Source organism: Danio aesculapii, chromosome 14, assembly GCF_903798145.1.
Source record: "Danio aesculapii chromosome 14, fDanAes4.1, whole genome shotgun sequence".
Lineage (NCBI taxonomy): Eukaryota > Metazoa > Chordata > Actinopteri > Cypriniformes > Danionidae > Danio > Danio aesculapii.
This window is the reverse complement of record NC_079448.1, coordinates 55,539,794-55,558,629: the sequence shown is the minus strand read 5'-3', so window position 1 is coordinate 55,558,629 and position 18,836 is coordinate 55,539,794. Positions and strand designations below refer to the sequence as shown.

Below are 18,836 nucleotides of genomic sequence, written 5' to 3'. Positions count from 1 at the left end.
CGAGGGAAAAAACTTCACCAATTGGCGAAAGTGAAGAATTAAAAAACCTTGAGAGAAACCAGACTCAGTTGGGCACGACCATTTTAATTTCTCCGCTGGCCAAACGTCTTGTGCAGAGCTGCAGTCTCAGTGGCGGAGGCTGGAAGCTGGCCTCAGCGAAGACTCGTCTGTCTCTGGAGCGTCACAGGAATCAGTCTCATGTTCTCCACTCCTCCATGACCACCACAGCAGCTTATAACCTGTATATTTATAACAAATCTGTACACACAACTCAACATCCAGATTTATTGACTAGCTGCATCTCTGTTTAATGTTTATCGTCTTATTTTTTCTTCTTCATATTTATTTTTGTGTTGTCACTGTATGTACACTGGAAGCTTCTGTAGTCAACACAAACTCATGTGTGTGAAGCACACTCGGCAATAAAACTGATTCTGATTCTGAAAATTATTATTTTATATTTAAAAAAATTATATTAGAAACCATTTTAATATAAAAAGTCTTCAATGTTACTCAAAATTTATCAATTATACTGTTTATTTGGTGTCCAACAGTGTGTGGCTTATTTATAACACCCTGTTACAACTAACCCCGCTGTGTGGTGTTTTCCCCAAAACTGCCTATAGCAGTCACTGTGTGTTTTACATCTTTTAAAATTATTTAGGCCGTACTCACACTATGCTATCCGAACCGTGCCCAGGGCCATTTCCCGGATCTTTTGAGGAGTGTGAGTGCTCTGAATCGGGCTCAGGCCTGGTTCACTTGGGCTTTGGCGCAGTACACTTGTGTGTGAGTGCAAAACGTGCCTGAGCCCGAAACTGAAAGCAAGACATGACTTTTAAGGAACTGTTTCATATGGATTTATTAATCAATCTTACTGTTCAATAAATGCAAACTGTCTTAGTTTATTAAGACGCAAACCCCTCACTGCATGAAAGCTGCGCACCATCAGCAAACCTCCTAATTCCTGCAGCACGAGGACTTCATGATTGTTTATGAGCGTCAAAAGTGGCTGATCACATGCGCTATAGGTGGATTGGATAGGCTAAATTATCCGTAGTGGATGAGTGTGAATGAGTGTGTGTGTGGATGTTTCCCAGAGATGGGTTGCAGCTGGAAGGGCATCCGCTTTGTAAAAATGTGCTGGATAAGTTGGCGGTTCATTCCACTGTGGCGACCCCTGGATTAATAAAGGGAATAAGCCGAAAAGAAAATGAATGAATGATACTGCAAAAATGGTTTCTCCTGTGTTTCTCAAACTTTTACAATAATTGTCAGGAAGACGTCTGCTGACACTGTGGTGAAAATCTCTGAAGCCTGCCATGGTTAACATTGAGCAAATACCTTAAAACTCAGTGTTACATTTAACCCGGGGTTACTTTGTGCCCCGCGCTCCTCTAGTGTAATCGACATTGTGTTATAAATGGGATTGTTTTTACTGTGATACAATTCACGATAAGTTCAAATAAAATAATACCGCATCAGGCATTACTATTTACAGTCATGTTTTCTCTTTACTTTTAAATATTAAGAAATAAATTTGGAGATTACCCATGGGCGACTTTACTGTAATACAGTTTGGTATATTTACCTTCGGCCAACAGCCTTCAATCAAGTATTTGGCCCTTCATAAGTACAAGTTTGGGCACCCCTGAGGTAAAGAATCCTGCAGCATTTAATAAAGACATGCCATACTGTACTTACTGCTTTAGCAGCTATGGTGGCTGACACTGTCTATTTTAAAAGAAGTGCATATAAATACGGCTTGCCACAGCTGCGGCTCCTGCTATGAGTGTATGTGTGTGTGTGTGTGTCCGGAGCTCTACTACAGGCGGAAGTTACAGTCGCTTGTGTTAGTGAAGGTTTACAGTGCTGAAAGAGTGGAAAGCGGAGTAAATAACTGGATCATCCACAGCAGCGGCGCGGTCTGAAGACTCGCTACTGGATCCGTGTGGACGCGGCGGTTCATCTCTCCTGCTGCTGAACACTGGCAGACTGGCACGTTTATTGAGTTTTACACGGTCAGATACTGGAGCTTCCACGGTAAAACCAGGGTAAAACGCGCGTTCTGTCACACTGATTCACTGTAGCGCGTTTCCGACTCTCGGCGATTCACTGTGGAATCGGTTGAGCTGAACACATATGTGACTCCCACAACACTGGATCTCTGGATCTCCTGCACTGGAAGCGATGGCAGACAGCGGGCGGGTGAAGCTCGACAGCCCGAGCTCAAGCCCCGCGCCCGGGCGGAAAAAGGCGCAGCAGTCGCCCGGCTCGAAGGCGCGGTACTCGGTTAACGCTCCCGGTCACTGCTTTCGGAAAGTCACGCTCACCAAACCGACCTTCTGCCATCACTGCAGCGACTTCATCTGGGGCATCGTCGGGTTTGTTTGTGAAGGTGAGATGCTGGTGCTCGACTTCTTTCATTCAGATCAACATGTCACCAATATTGTCTTGCAGAAGCGTGCTGTTCTGCTGTCAGTACTAGAGAATACTGTGGTGAATTGGTGTATAGAGTGGATGATACTCATGCATTTTGGATTATTTAGGCATTTAGTTTCACTCTGAAATCACACTGATTGTAAATAAACTACTTGATTAACAAGCACCATTTTAATTAATTCATTAAATAAAGACCCAGTGGTTGGGCTTTGTTTGTGGTGGTGAGATGCTGATGCTCAACATCTTTCATTCAGATCAACATGTCAACAATATTGTCTTGCACAAGCGTGCTGTTCTGCTGTCAGTACTAGAGAATACTGTGGTAATTTGGTGTATAGCAGTAGATGATAATCATGCATTTTGGGTTATCTAGACATTTATTTTTATTCTTATTGGTTTTATAAATCCAAATGTTGTGGAAAATATGGACGAACCTATTGTTGTGTTGTTGTTTTTTTTTCAATTAAATTAGCTATTTTTAATCCAATGGTTGTGTTTGTGTTTACCCAACATTGGGTTATGACAGCCCAGCGTTTATTTAGACAGCATTGTCATGCAAAAAACCTGTTATTATGATATCAGTGGTAATTTGGTGTATACCATAGCAGTGAATGGTACTTACCATTTGAATGCATTCTGTGTAATTTAAACATTTAGTTTTACTAAAATACTCTTTTTAAACTGATCCACTGGGGTAACAAGTGCACATTTAATTAAAAAACAACAACTTTGGGTTACAACAACCCAGCATTTATTTTAATATTGCAGCAAAATTGTTTTGCAGAAACATGCCCTGGTATTATTATGCTAGACAAAACTGATTAGGTGTATCTGTGCCATAGCAATGGATGATGCTCACAATTTGCATGAATTATGGGTTATTTAAACATTTAATTTGACTCTATAAATTCTGTTTGCAAACCCAACTACTGGGTTAAAATGTGCACATATCATTGATTAAAAAGACCCCATCATCAGGTTTGTTTGTGAAGGTGAGATGCTGATGCTCCACATCTTTCATTCAGATCAACATGTCAACAATATTGTCCTGCACAAGCGTGCTGTTCTGCTGTCAGTACTAGAGAATACTGTGGTAAATTGGTGTATAGCAGTGGATGGTACTCATGCATTTTGGGTTATTTAGAGATTTAATTTCACTCTAAAACCCAGCTGTTTGTAAATAAACCACTTGATTAACAAGTGCTATTTTAATTAACTCATTAAACATTGGGTTATGACAACCCAGTATTTATTTAGACAGCATTGTCATGCAAAAAAAACAAACATGCTATTATGATATCAGTATATACTGTGGTAATACCATAGCAGTGAGTGACACCTACTATTTGAATGCATTCTGTGTAATTTAGACATTTAGTTTTACTGAAATACTCCTTTTAAACTGATCCACTGGGTTAACAAGTGCACATTTAATTGAAAAACAACAACTTTGGGTTACAACAACCCAGCATTTATTTTAATATTGCAGCAAAATTGTTTTGCAGAAACATGCCCTGGTATTATTATGCTAGACAAAACTGATTAGGTGTATGTGTGCCATAGCAATGGATGATGCTCACAATTTGCATGAATTATGGGTTATTTAAACATTTAATTTGACTCTATAAATTCAGTTTGCAAACCCAACTACTGGGTTAAAATGTGCACATATCAATGATAAAAAGACCCCATCATCAGGTTTGTTTGTGGTGGTGAGATGCTGATGCTCCACATCTTTCATTCAGATCAACATGTCAACAATATTGTCTTGCACAAGCGTGCTGTTCTGCTGTCAGTAGCCTACCAGAGAATACTGTGGTAATTTGGTGTATAGCAGTGGATGGTACTCATGCATTTTGGGTTATTTAGAGATTTAATTTCACTCTACAAACCCAGCTGTTTGTAAATAAACCACTTGATTAGCAAGTGCTATTTTAATTAACTCATTAAACATTGAGTTATGACAACCCAGCATTTATTTAGACAGCATTGTCATGCAAAAAAAACGTGCTATTATGATATCAGTAGAGAATACTATGGTAATTTGGTGTATACCATAGCAGTGGATGATACCTACGATTTGAATGCATTCTGTGTAATTTAAACATTTATTTTGACTAAAATACTGTTTTCAAATCCATCCACTGGGTTGACATGTGCACATTTAATTGAAAAACAACAACAACAACAACAACTTTAAGTTACAACAACCCAGCATTGATTTTAATCTTGCAGCAAAATTGTTCTGTAGAAACATGCCTTGGTATTATTATGCTAGACAAAACTGATTAGGTGTATGTGTGCCATAGCAATGGATGATGCTCACAATTTGCATGAATTATGGGTTATTTAAACATTTAATTTGACTCTATAAATTCTGTTTGCAACTACTGGGTTATAATGTGCAAATATGATTAATAAAAAGACCCCATCATCAGGTTTGTTTGTGAAGGTGAGATGCTGATGCTCTACATCTTTCATTCAGTGTTAGAGAATACTGTGGTAATTTGGTGGATATGGTGGTTGATACTCATGCATTTAAATGCATTTTGGGTTATTAAGACATTTGAAAGGGTTTTGGGTTATTTAGACATTGAAATGTATTTGGGGTTAATTAGACATTGGAATGCATTTTGGGTTATTCAGGCATTTGAATGCATTTTGGGTTATTTAGACATTTAAATATTTTTTAAAAATAGACTAACCCAATGTTATTTTTTCACTGGGTTGAAAAGTGAAAATTTAATTGAAAAAACGTTTTGACAACCCAGAATAAAGTGCAGCAAATTTGTTTTGCACATATGTAGGGTTAATTTATTGGGTAAATATTTATTTTTTTAATTAAATTAAATGGTTGGGTTTGTTCATATTTTACCCAACGTTGTGTTATGAAAACCCAGCATTTTGTTAGACTGCACCAGCAAAAGGTCTGGGTCATTTAAACATTTAATTTTACTATAAAATACAGCTGAGTTGGGAATACTAATGTAGAGAATGCTGTGGTAATTTTTGCAATTTAAATGCATTCTGGGTCTTTTAGACATTTGAATGCATTTTGGGTTATTTAGACATTTCAGTAGTCAAATATTTTGGAAAACTTGGGGAGAACAACCCCAGTGTTGTTCATTTTAGTTATCCAATTAAATTTGAACACTTTTTAATCCAACGGTTGGGTGTGTGCATATTTCACCCAATGTTGGTTTACGACAACCCAGCATTTTTTTAGACTGCAACAGCATTGTCATGCAAAAACATGTTATTATGGTATAAGTAGAGAATACGGTGGTAATTTAGTGTATAGCGGTGGATGATACTCACCATTTAAATAAATTCTGGGTTACTTAAATATTTCATTTCACTCTAAAAATACTGTTTGCAAACCCAACCACTGGGTTAAAAGGTGCAAAAGACCACATGGTCCAAAGTTAGGTTTGTTTGTGAAGGTGAGCTGCTGATGCTCCACATCTTTCATTCAGCTCAACATGTCTACTATATTGATGTGCAGAAGCGTGCTGTTGTGCTGTCAGTACTGGAGAATACTGGGGTAATTTGGTGTATACGGTGGATGGTACTTGTGCATTTAAATGCATTTTGGGTTATTTAGACATTTCATTTCATTCAACAATATAGCCTTTTTAACTAAATGTTGAGGAAAACATGGACAAACCAAATGTTGTATTAATTTTATTATATGATTTAACCTAATGGTTGGATTTATGTTTACCCAACAATGGGTTATGATAACGCAGCATTTTTTCGACTGCAGCAGCATTGTCATGCAAAAAAACCAAACATATTATTATGCTACAAGTAGAGAATACTGTTGAATACAGTGGATGATACTCACCATTTGAATGCATTCTGGGTCATTTAATTTGACTCTAAAAAATACTGTTTGTAATTTGCAAACCCATCCACTGGGTTAAAAAGTGCTAATTTAATTTAAAAAAGATCATCATCATCAGGTTTGTTTGTGAAGGTGAGCTGCTGATGCTCCACATCTGCCATTCAATTCAACATGTCAACAATATTGACGTGCTGTTCTGCGGTCAGTACTAGAGAATATTGTGGTGTATACGGTGGATGGTACTCATGCATTTGAATGCATTTTGGGTTATTTAGACATTTGAATTGAATTGAATTGAATTTCATTCCATCCCAAAAATTATGTCTTTTAACTAAAAATTGGGGACAATATGACCAAACCAAATGGTGGATTCATTTTTATTATTATATTATTATTTAATCTAATGGTTGGATTTATGTCGATCCAACGTTGGGTTATTATGACAACGCAGCATTATACTATAACAGCATTGTCATGCAAAAAAACCCCAACATATTATTATGGTACAATCAATACTGTTAAATACTGTTAAATTGATACTCACTATTTGAATGCATTCTGGGTCATTTAATTTCACTTAAAAATGCTGTTTGCAAACTCATCCACTGGGTTAAAAAGTGAAAAAACTTAATAAATAAGTCTGTGAAGGTGAGATGCTGGTGCTTCACATCTTTCATTTAGATCAAATCAACAAAATTGACCAGCAAAAACACAAAACTGAGGGGGGACATGGATTCCACACAGCACCGGTAATTCCACCCAACAAACCGATAACAGCATTCATTGAAACTAATTTTGTTATTGATAATTATTGATTCGTTTTTGTAACCCTGAAAACAACCCAGCACCTCTAAAGTCCAACGTTCAGATTTTGTGCCAAATGGAAATCTCCACTCGTTTTGATTGACAGTTTTGATTGACAGGTTGTGATCTTTGGATCTGGGAAAGGGTGGGAATGAAGGAAGCTGATGTTAGTAAATAGATGGAGGATGTCCAGCATCTCCCTCTCTCGTCTACATCGATCGCTCATTTGTCCACTAACCGGAGAAGACAGATTGCTGCAGATCGATGCACACACTCCTGCTGTCGGACAGGAATCTGGGATTGACTATAGTCACACTTTGATGAGGTCTGTGTAATTGATGGAGGACAGTCAGACAAGATTTATTCTCCTGCTTCTGTCTGTTTGTTTCTTTACAGAGCAGCTCAGTCGGCTGAAGAATTAGTGAGTAACTGTTTAGAGCAGGGTAGCACGGTGGCTCAGTGGTTAGCACTGTGGCTTCACAGCAAGAAGGTCGCTGGTTCGAGCCTCAGCTGGGTCAGTTGGTGTTTCTGTGTGGAGTTTGCATGTTCTCACCGTGTTGGCGTGGGTTTCCTCCGGGTGCTCCAGTTTCCCCCACAGTCCAAACACATGCACTATAGGGGAATTGATGAATTAAATTGGCAATAGTGTAAGAGTGTGTATGGGTGTTCCCCAGTGCTGGGTTGCAGCTGGAAGGGCATCCGCTGTGTAAAACATATGCTGGAATAGTTGGTGGGTCATTCCGCTGTGGTGACCTCTGAAATAGAGACTTAGCCGAAGGAAAATTAATGAATGAACGAAGGAAGAACGAGAACCGTGTTCTGAATTTTCCTAATACACACTCTAAAAAATGCTGGCTTGTTTTAACCCAATGGTTGGGTCAAATATGGACAAACCCAACATTGTGTTAATTTTTTATATTTTTTTAATTTAACTTTTATTTTTAACCCAAACGTTAAATAATGACACAACAATGGGTTAAAAACAACCCAACATTTCTTCGAGTGCAATAGAAGTCTTGTGAGCTAAGCTATTATTTATTCCCTTAATTCAGGCGTTGCCAAACTTTTCAGCTCGCCACCCCCAAAATAACAATTCCAGTGACCCTCGACCCCCCACTATCCTCAGAGGTGCTTATAAACATGCAAACACTGCACACAATGGTGCACACACACACACTCACACCAATAGGAACTATATAAACAAGCTTATTGACAACACACACAAAAGTGCAACAGTCTAACAACCATATCATTGTCTAGAGTCATTAAGGAGGGGGAGGTCATAGGAGGGGGAGTCATCGAGATCTACCTGAGCTCAAACTCCCCTCTCGCTCTGCAACAGGAGGGAGCCCAGGGCTCGAGGCTCTTATAAGCTCAGGGCTCTCTCCTGGCACAGCATGCCAAACAAGCTTTATTATCAATCATCGGTTGAGTGTGAACTTTTGAAACTCAGTCGTGGCTGTTGTGTTTAATGTACGCGAGTATCGTAAAGTTTAACATTGTACCGTAAAATCAGTCTAGCGTAATAACTCCAGGGGCCGCAATCCAAAGGAAAAAGAAATGAAAGGCTAGAGGCTTTTTTATTTGCATGTTGTTTTTAAAGTAACTATTAAACACTATTTGTCATCTTCAGTAGGTTATAGATACAATATGGTAATTTTAATAGTTTAAAACATATTTGATATTTTTGGAAATCACCAAGCCACCCCCCTCCCCCCTTTGTCTCCCAACCCCCACTTTGGGAACCACTTTGCCTTAATTCACTGAGAATTTCCCAGTACTGGGTTGCAGCTGGAAGAGCATCCGCTGTGTAAAACATATGCTGGAATAGTTGGTGGTTCATTCCGCTGTGGCGACCCTTGATTAATAAAGGGAATAAGCCGAAGGAAGATTGATTGATTCACTGAGAATCTTTTCGTCAATTGTCTGCGAATGAATCATTGAATCACTGAGTCACTGAATCGTTCACTAATGCAAGTTAGACTGGACTGCTAGTAGGGCTGGGCGATATGGCAAAATGCAATCTGGATAGTTCTTTTTCATACTGAACAGTGACTGAATCCACCAAGATTAGACGCTTCGTTAAATGTTAATTGAATTGAATTGAATTGAATTGAATTAAAGTGTTGTTTATTAACTAAAACAGTTTACACATTACTCCGCAAATACTGCTGGCAGGAAAGTGAATTGAACTTGCTAAACAATACTGGGTGATGTAGCATAAAGCAGGTCGCACACCAGAAGCGCCACTCGGCAACACACAGTATCGCGCCATGCATTTCAGAATTCTAAACATAGGTTTCTATCAGGGTACACACACCAGCACCGCAAGTGGACGGGTGTCCGCGGCGCCCAGCCATGACTCTGGACACTGTTCATATTTCTGCCGCGCCACAGAGCGCCATCTGAATAGTTTAGTTTAAAATAACATGCAAATGTGCGCGTCTGGTGTGTGATACTTTAAACTGTCATGTGCGCGCCGTGTCATGGTTCTGAGCTGCACATCCGGTGTGTGACGCCCTTAACTCTAATATCAACACAATTACAGATTCCTGTTAGGGTTGGGCGATGTTGACCAATTTGGCATCGTACGATGTCTAATGTGAAACATCGCTATGGACGATGGCACTGTCGTCGTAGGTGGCGGTGAATTAATTCATTCATTCATAAGTTAATTATTTGTAGCCTACCGTTTCAACTACCTGACCCACATAGTCTTAGTTTTAGCCATAACCTAATCATAAATAAATAAATAAAGAGTAGTTACACACAAATCACCACCTGTCAATCACGTTTCCCACAGGACTCTGGCATGAATAGGCAGAGTGATCTGTGTTGTTATAATGGCGTCCACAAACTTGGTTGCACAGGTGCACAACCAACAGTAACTGAGGCTAAGTATTTGAGGTTTAGCTAACATGACGGAGTACAAGCGTGAAAGCGAAAGACTGAAGCAGTGTACTGACGCTGTGACACGTTACCTGATAGATTCAACAGACTGAAGAGTCGTTAGATAGAGACCAGTTAAATTAAATATCACGTTTAACAACTATAGTGAGACGCCATCCAGCGCTACATCCTTGATAATCTGTCCGACGTGCACTGCTCTCTGGGCTGACTGCTGGAGCTCAGAGTCAGACGCGCACATAGCCTACACTGCAGCGCATGAGTGTGTGTGTGTGGGGTCACGTGATGTGCGTTTTCAGTGGTGTAGTGTGGACGGAGAGCAGTTCAGAAATGCTAGGTGAAACAAGTGTGGACGTGGAGCGTTTACATGCTGAAATGCCATTTTAAACTAAGATGTATTAGTGTAAACGGGGCCTCAGTGTGTATATTTCACGAGCGGGCTGCTGCTGTGATGGGCCGGGGTGGAGGATCTTGATGCTGGCTCGGCATCGTAATGTCTATCGGCCATCGGAATTCACCAATTCACCTATACCACGTGTTTGACATGTGTTTGGCTGTGGGAGAAACTGGAGCACCCGGAGGAAACCCACACCAACACGGGGAGAACATGCAAACTCCACACAGAAACACCAACTGACCCAGCCGAGGCTCGAACCAGCGACCTTCTTGCTGTGAGGCAACGGTGTTATGAGCAATATGCAACATAAATTGTCAAGGCATGACTTCAGAAGACACGTGCTTGATTCTTTGTGAAGTTGTTATCAGTGGTAGTGTTTGTTTATGTGCTCAGTAGTGGATTATTAAGCCTCGGCCTTGCTGAATCAGTGATAGAGCATATCTGAAGATGCCTTCTGTCTGATTATGAGCAGTCCGCTCAATCTAAACCTTCATTCCTGATCCAGATCTCCTTATTTCTCATTTCTGCACACATTTGTCCTCATGCGTTACTGAAACGAGTGTGAATCAGCTTGTGAAGCCTGTTGCTGTATCTTGAGCAGGCATTATTAATCCTGGGTGTCTTGATTCTGGCAGTGGGTTACTTTACACACTGGGTTTATGTGGCTATATGAGGTCAGGAAAGCAGATGTTGAGTGATGGTGTGTGTGTTACCAGGCAGAGTACGGCAGAAATGAGACGTGTGTGTGTGTGTGTTACGTAACCTGCTGCAGAGAAGTCGTGATTGACTCTTCCTGGTTGCTGTGGAAACACGTAGTCCAATGGAGCAAGACACAGACTGGATGCTGCAGCCAGACGGACATAAACACACACAAACACACTCACATTTCTCTCTCTCACACACACTTGGATACACAAACATATGCATTCTCGCTCACTCTCTCTCTCTCACACACACACACACACACACACACATATACACTTGGACACAAACATGTATGCACTTATATGTACTTTCTGTCTCTCACACACACACACACACACACACACACACACACACACACACACACACACACACACACACGCGCACATACACATTTATGAAATCATGCAGTTATTCAGTTGTGTTCATTACTGTTGCTATTAAATGCAATACCTGACAGATATAATGCAGAATAAAAAATGTATGGGTTGTTGTGTGACCCAGTGCTGAGTCAAATGTGGACAAACTTTATATTTTGGGTTGAAAAATGTCATTTAAATTTAATTTGATAATAAAAATAACCTAAATTTGAGTTTAGGGTTTATACAACCCAGCGTTGGCTAGAGTGTGCACACTCACCGGCCACTTTATTAGGTACACCTTACTAGTACCGGGTTGGACCCCCTTTTGCCTTCAGAACTGCCTTAATCCTTGATGTCAGAGATTCAACAAGCTACTGGAAATATTCCTCAGAGATTTTGCTCCATATTGACATGATAGCATCACACAGTTGCTGCAGATTTGTCGGCTGCACATCCATGATGCCAATCTCCCGTTCCACCACATCCCAAAGGTGCTCTATTGGATTGAGCTCTGGTGACTGTGGAGGCCATTTGAGTATAGTGAACTCATCGTCATGTTCAAGAAACCAGTCTGAGATGATTGGCGCTTTATGACATGGTGCTTTATCCTGCTGGAAGTAGCCATCAGATTACTGTGCTCATAAAGGGATGGACATGGTCAGCAACAATACTCAGGCCTTTTCTCACTTTGTAAGGTTAAATGTTGTTGGAAGTGAGATCAATAACCTATAATGCAATTCAGAAGCAGAAATAAACGGAAAAATAAAAACATGAATCACAAAATATGGTAAACTGCTAATTTACAGGCTTTTTTACAGTGTACGTTGCTATTTTAAGTGATTATTAATAGTTATTAATTACTAATAGCCTTTATCTACACTAGTTTTTGTGCTGATCAGTTTTCTGAGCTCTATGAATAAGTAGATGTGATTACAGAAACAAAGAATATGCTCATTTACTGATATTCTTTACATTTTGTTGGTGACTTGCCAAGCATGCATGTGTGTGAGAGTGTTTCTATGTGGTAGTGTGTTTTTTGCTCTTGTGGTTGAGATGGTGGCAGAGCTCAGCCCGGCCAGTGACATCACTTCCTGTCTGCGATGAGCCTGAAAACTGTCAGTGGCTTCAGTCTGCGCCGAGGGCCGAAGCGAAACCGTGTCGTGGGCCATAAATGCTGTCGCTTGATGATTGGATCAACGTTTCTTCAACGTGTTTTTATGAGGAGTGAAGTCTTAAAGGGACAGTTCACACAAAATTATGAAAATTCTCTCATCATTTACTGAATCTTCACTTGTTGCGAGCCTCGATATGTTTTTTTTTCTGTTGAACACAAAAGAAGATATTTTGAAGAATGCTGAAAAACATGTAACCACTGACTTCCATAGTAGGAAATGGAAGTCTATGGTTACAGGTTTCCAGAATTTTTCTAAGTATCTTCTTTTCTGTTTAGCAGAAAAAAAGAAACTCTTAAAGGTTTACAACCACTTGAGGGAGAGTAAATAGTAAGTACATTTTCATGTTTGGGTGAACTGGCCCTTTAAGATTGGCTTATTGGATTGGGAAACCCAGTGACTATTACTCTGATGCTTTACAAGATTTGTTAAAGGGACGGTTCACCCCAAAACTGAAAATGTCATCATTTACTCTTCTTCCACTTTGATTGAGTTTCTTTCTTCTGTTAAACACAAAAGAAGATATTTGGAAGAATGTTGTAAACCTGTAACCATTGACTTTCTTTGTAGGAAAAACAATTATTATTGAAGTCAATCGTTGCAGGTTTACAACGTTTTTAAAGGGCGACGCAGTGCAAAGTAGGTAGTGCTGTCGCCTCACAGCAAGAAGGTCGCTGGTTCGAGCCTTGGCTGGGTCAGTTGGCGTTTCTGTGTGGAGTTTGCATGTTCTCCCTGAATTCGCGTGGGTTTCCTCCGGGTGCTCTGGTTTCCCCCACAGTCCAAACACATGTGGTACAGGTGAATTGGGTAGGCTAAATTGTCCATAGTGTATGAGTGTGAATGAGTGTGTATGGATGTTTCCCAGAGATGGGTTGTGGCTGGAAGGGCATCCGCTGCGTAAAACAAATGCTGGATAAGTTGGCGGTTCATTCCGCTGTGGCGACCCCAGATTAATAAAGGGAATAAGCTGACAAGAAAATGAATGAACATTTTTAAGTAACTACTTTTAGGGTGCTATCTCCGAGTACTCCGAGGTGTGGTTCAGTTGGCCAGCCCTGGCCCGGTTGGAAGAGGCGTACCAGAGCTCAGTTTGGTTGGGCTTTGGCATGGTACGCTTGTAGACATGACGTCACTATTAAGAGACTGTTTCTTTGTCTGGTTAAGACATATGGTAAGTGCATCGACATATGGTGCGGCAGCGCTCCAGGCATCCCGAGTTCGAATCCCGGCTCATGGACCTTTCCCTATCCTACCCCCTCTCTCTTCCACTTGCCTTCCTGTCAACTTACTGTCTTGTCAAATAAAGGCAAAAATAAATCTTAAAAAAGGGACTGTCTTTGTTTATTAAAGATGCAAACCCCTCGCTGCATGACAGCTGCACCTTCAGCAAACCTTCTAATACCTGCAGCACCAGGACTTTATGAACATTTATGAGTGTCAGAAGTGCTGGATCTGTTCAGCAACATATTTAACTGTGTCACTGCATCCCAAACCACTAAACATAACACAAAACCATAGAACTAAAGCAATGTCTGCTGTGCTGAGCGAGAGCGCTGCTCTTCTGTTAAACTGAACAGTCATTCTCAGAAGCAAGTTTAAGTCAAGTAATTCACCAATATGTCTTAAATGTAAGGTGGAAGTGGCAGACTGCATCCATATATTATGAAATTGTCCAGTTATTAGAATGTATTGGTCAAAAGTAATTACTTTGAGCCGTATGTTTGGACTTCAGCTACATTATCTTTGATTTTAGGTCTCCCGGTTGGACGTTTGCCTGACAAGTTCATCGTTTATTTGACATTTTAGCTTTTGCTGCCAGGAAATATTTACTGATAAACTGGATCAGTGACAAACCCCCATCCTTGAAAGGGTGGCACAATATCTTTAGGGAAATGATTCCCTTAGAATTCCTTACCTGTGTTATTCATATGTCCACTGAGGCTTTTCATCAAGTCTGGACTCCTTACTTGGATTTTATTGATGTTTCTTTAAGCTGCATTTTGAGTAATGTCATAATGTTTTCATTATGTCTTCATAAGTTTTGAGGTGTCATATTTAAATTTATGCATTTTATTTTACTATTATTTTATCTTTATATATTTTTATTTTGTTTATTTAATTACTTATTATTATTATTGCTATTTATTTATTTTAATTTTTTTATTTATGAATGTATGTATGTTTATGTGCATGTATATGTATGTATGCATATATGTATTTATATATATATATATATATATATATATATATATATACACACCTGCTTATAGATAATTAGTGATCTTGGAGACACTGATGAGCATGTTCAGGTTTGTTTGATTAGAGTTGAAGCTGAACTATGCAGGACACCGGCCCTCCAGGACCGAGTTAGCCCACCCCTGCTTTAAAGGGATAGTTCATTCAAAAATAAAAACGTCTTCTGAATAATTATTAATTATTTAATAAAATCTCATTATGCAAATGTAAGATTTTAAAAGGAGGTGTGGCTCTGGAACCCTACCACCAAGCTTAGGAAGTTCATCTTTTCTAAATGTGTATGTTGATGCTCTGCTGGAGCACCCCAGATTAAAGATATCCTTAATACTAACTGTTGCTGATATTCTTTATTTTTATTTCATGCAGAGGATCTTTAAAAATGGCTTTGGAAATGTGTAAGACCCTGTCTCTAAACACTGCTCATCGACTGTCTTTGCTGTGTTTTTTGTGGCCTACACTAAATGTGTTTGTGTGTGTATGTGTTTCTCTGCAGTGTGTAACTTCATGTCTCATGAGAAGTGTATGAAGCACATCAGGACCGTGTGTTCATGCATGACTCCCACACAAGTTCGGGTAAGTAACAAACATTATTACATACTAACCTCAGCAGATCTGTTGAATCTGTTGATCTGTTGCATCTTTTGCTGTTGAAAATTACCAAGGAATAATAAATTAGCACAATTATTTGAGAAAACTGCAATATTTGAGTTGTTAACGTCAATTTTAGAAGTCACACTTTATAATTAGTTCATTTTAGTTTATGCGTTTAACTAATATCAGTTAAGAATGAACGATAAATCTACATCATTTTATTGATCACATTTTATCATCTAAATAAATAAATAAATGCAGTTGTTTTTATTAAAAATGCATTAAAATTCTAATCAAATTAATTTTTTTAAAATTTTGTCCTCAAGAGGCAATTTAAAGTAACACTTATTATATGGTTATATATACACTACCTGTATGTATGTATGTATGTATGTGCGTATGTATGTATGTGCGTATGTATGTATGTATGTGTGTGCGTATGTATGCATGTGCGTATGTATGTATGTGCGTATGTATGCATGTGCGTATGTATGTATGTCCGTATGTATGCATGTGCGTATGTATGTATGTATGTATGTATGTATGTATGTATGTATGTATGTATGTATGTATGTATGTGCGTATGTATGCATGTGCGTATGTATGTATGTATGTATGTATGTATGTGCGTATGTATGTGCGTATGTATGTATGTATGTATGTATGTATGTATGTACTGTATGTATGTATGTATGTATGTATGTGCGTATGTATGTATGTATGTATGTATGTGCGTATGTATGTATGTATGTATGTATGTATGTATGTATGTATGTATGTATGTATGTATGTATGTATGTATGTATGTATGTATGTACTGTATGTATGTATGTATGTATGTATGTACTGTATGTATGTATGTATGTATGTATGTGCGTATGTATGTATGTATGTATGTGCGTATGTATGTATGTATGTATGTATTTATGTATGTATGTATGTATGTATGTATGTATGTATGTATGTATGTATGTATGTATGTATGTATGTATGTATGTATGTATGTATGTGCGTATGTATGTATGTGCGTATGTATGTATGTGCGTATGTATGTATGTATGTATGTGCGTATGTATGTATGTATGTATGTATGTGCGTATGTATGTATGTGTGTGCGTGTGCGTGTTTTATTAAAATTTGATGTAAACAAATAAATGTAAATGTAAAAGTGTATAATGTATATAATGTAAATGCAGTGCAGGCAAGAGAAAAAAACTTTTTTGAAATGTCAAGGCCGAGTGGAAGTTTTTATTTTGTTTTGTTACATAAAATCTAAATAAAATTTTTATTAAAAATGTAACAATAATTTAAAGTGTAAAAGGCAAATGAAGCAACTTGGAAAGAAAACACATAAGAGATTTGCAGTTATTTGTGTTTATTCCAGATTAATTAGTCTTTATTAATGCTGTGATCATACAGAACATCAAGTCTTGAATAATTCTGCTGTTAATGAAGAGTGAATGAGTGTATGATCATGCACAAAAGATCATAATTAGTGTGTGATGTTGGCTGTGCGTCTCCTGCGTGACTCTGCATTATAAACTACATCAGTTACTCAACACTTACTGCTGTGTTCTGGTCTTTCAGCGAGGCCGAGTGTCAGCCAGAGCGGAAGATTATAAACCCAAACCTAGTTTAGTTTAGCTTTGCTTTGATTTGTTTGTTTGTTTTTTTATTTTTTTTTGTTTGTTTTTGATTTTGTTTTATTTTTGTTTTGTTGTTTAATTTTTATGTCAGGTTTTTTGTTTTATATTTTATTTTATATAATTTTTGCTTGGTTTGTTTTATGTTTTGTGTTTTTTGTTTATTTTTTTGTTTTTTTTTTACTTTTAACTTTTTGTTTTGTTGTTATTTTTATGTCATGTATTTGTTTGATTAAATTTGTTTGTTTGCTTTATTGTTTTTTTTCTTATTTATTTTTGTTTGTTTTATAATTTTATTTTGTTTTAATTTTAGTTTTGTTTGTTTTATTGCTTTTTGTTTGTTTGTATTAGCTTTTTTGTTTGTGAACATTTGTTTTATTTTTTGTTTTATTTAATGTTTATTATATTGTATTGTAATATATTATATTATATTATATATTTTTATGTCTGTTGTGTTTATTTGCGATTAATTAAAGAAAAATACCGTGAAATTAGTGCATGCACCATTTATTGTGTTAAATGTATTTATTTCATCATTTGTTATACTGTATACAGCAATACATTTAGATGGAAGGGATTTTACAAGCAAGCTCATGCGCCAAGTTTCACAGATCGCTGCATTGGAAAGTTTTAGCTTGGTGAACTCTGACATGCAAAATCGCATCACTTGACTCTGTGAGACCAATCGAGGATCAAAACATGACCTCTCTGGACAGAAATCTTAAATATGGACCAATCTCTCGCTTATTTAATCTTTCGATCATCTTGTTTAATCCCGCCCCTTTACGCAGTGCTGTGCAACAGAATTTCGCTAGCACAAAGTCTAGTGTAACCGCAGCTTAAGTGTGTTGAAGCAGGGCTGGAACTAAACTGTACATAGCTGCAGCCCTCCAGAAACTGGCTTTGACAACTGTGTTTTACACGAAAATTTACTTGAGAAAGTCCTGGAAAATTTTAATTGTAAAAATGTGTATGAACCCTGACGAAATTGTCATTAAAAACCACATTTAATTACAGAGTGCTAAAAGATAGCAGTTCATCTAGTCAGATTTCCCCTTCCAACCCCAAAATGTTTTATTTTATTTTATTTTATTTTATTTTATTTTATTTTATTTTATTTTATTTTATTTTATTTTATTTTATTTTATTTTATTTTATTTTATTTTTTATTATTATTATTATTTTTTTTAATTAACTATTTATTATTGTATATTAATAAATATAATAATAAATAACTATTTACTTATGTTTGTATTAATACTACTATTACTGAATAGATGTTTTTATGGCTGTCAGTAGATTAAAATGATTTTTAATCATAATTAACTGCAGAAAAGGATTGTGAAATTAGTACACACACCAGTGATTGAGTTTAATGCATTTATTTTGGCATTATTTGTTTTATCCAGCAAACCTTTAGACAGAAGCTGTTTCCAAAAAAACTAATAAGTGATATAAAATAGTGGCTCATTTAGAGAGGAAGTTTTTATTTTTCCTTTGATTATAAACCCTGATAAACTCACTGAACTGCAGGGCTGTCATTGACCAGCTTATACACTTATACAAATACTCTCCTAATGTTGTTTAATTGACCTTGCTGATGTGAATATGTGTAGTCATGCTAATTAGTTTAATTTCTCTTTTCTGGAGCTCTTCAGGACTTAATTGTGGATGCATATTTACATTCGGACACTCAGACATTATTTATGACCT

The 18,836-nt window shown here is 37.7% G+C and overlaps 1 protein-coding gene across 1 annotated transcript in view; it reads left to right on the top strand.

Annotated features, from left to right (window-relative positions):
* Positions 1–1,915: 1,915 nt before the first annotated feature.
* LOC130241275 (diacylglycerol kinase theta) overlaps positions 1,916–18,836 on the top strand; it is a 71,680-nt gene continuing 54,759 nt past the window's right edge. The window contains exons 1-2 of the mRNA XM_056472995.1: positions 1,916–2,398; positions 15,383–15,462. Of these exons, the coding sequence (XP_056328970.1) occupies positions 2,191–2,398; positions 15,383–15,462 (288 nt within the window). The 5' untranslated portion in view covers positions 1,916–2,190. The remainder of the gene's footprint in view (positions 2,399–15,382; positions 15,463–18,836) is intronic.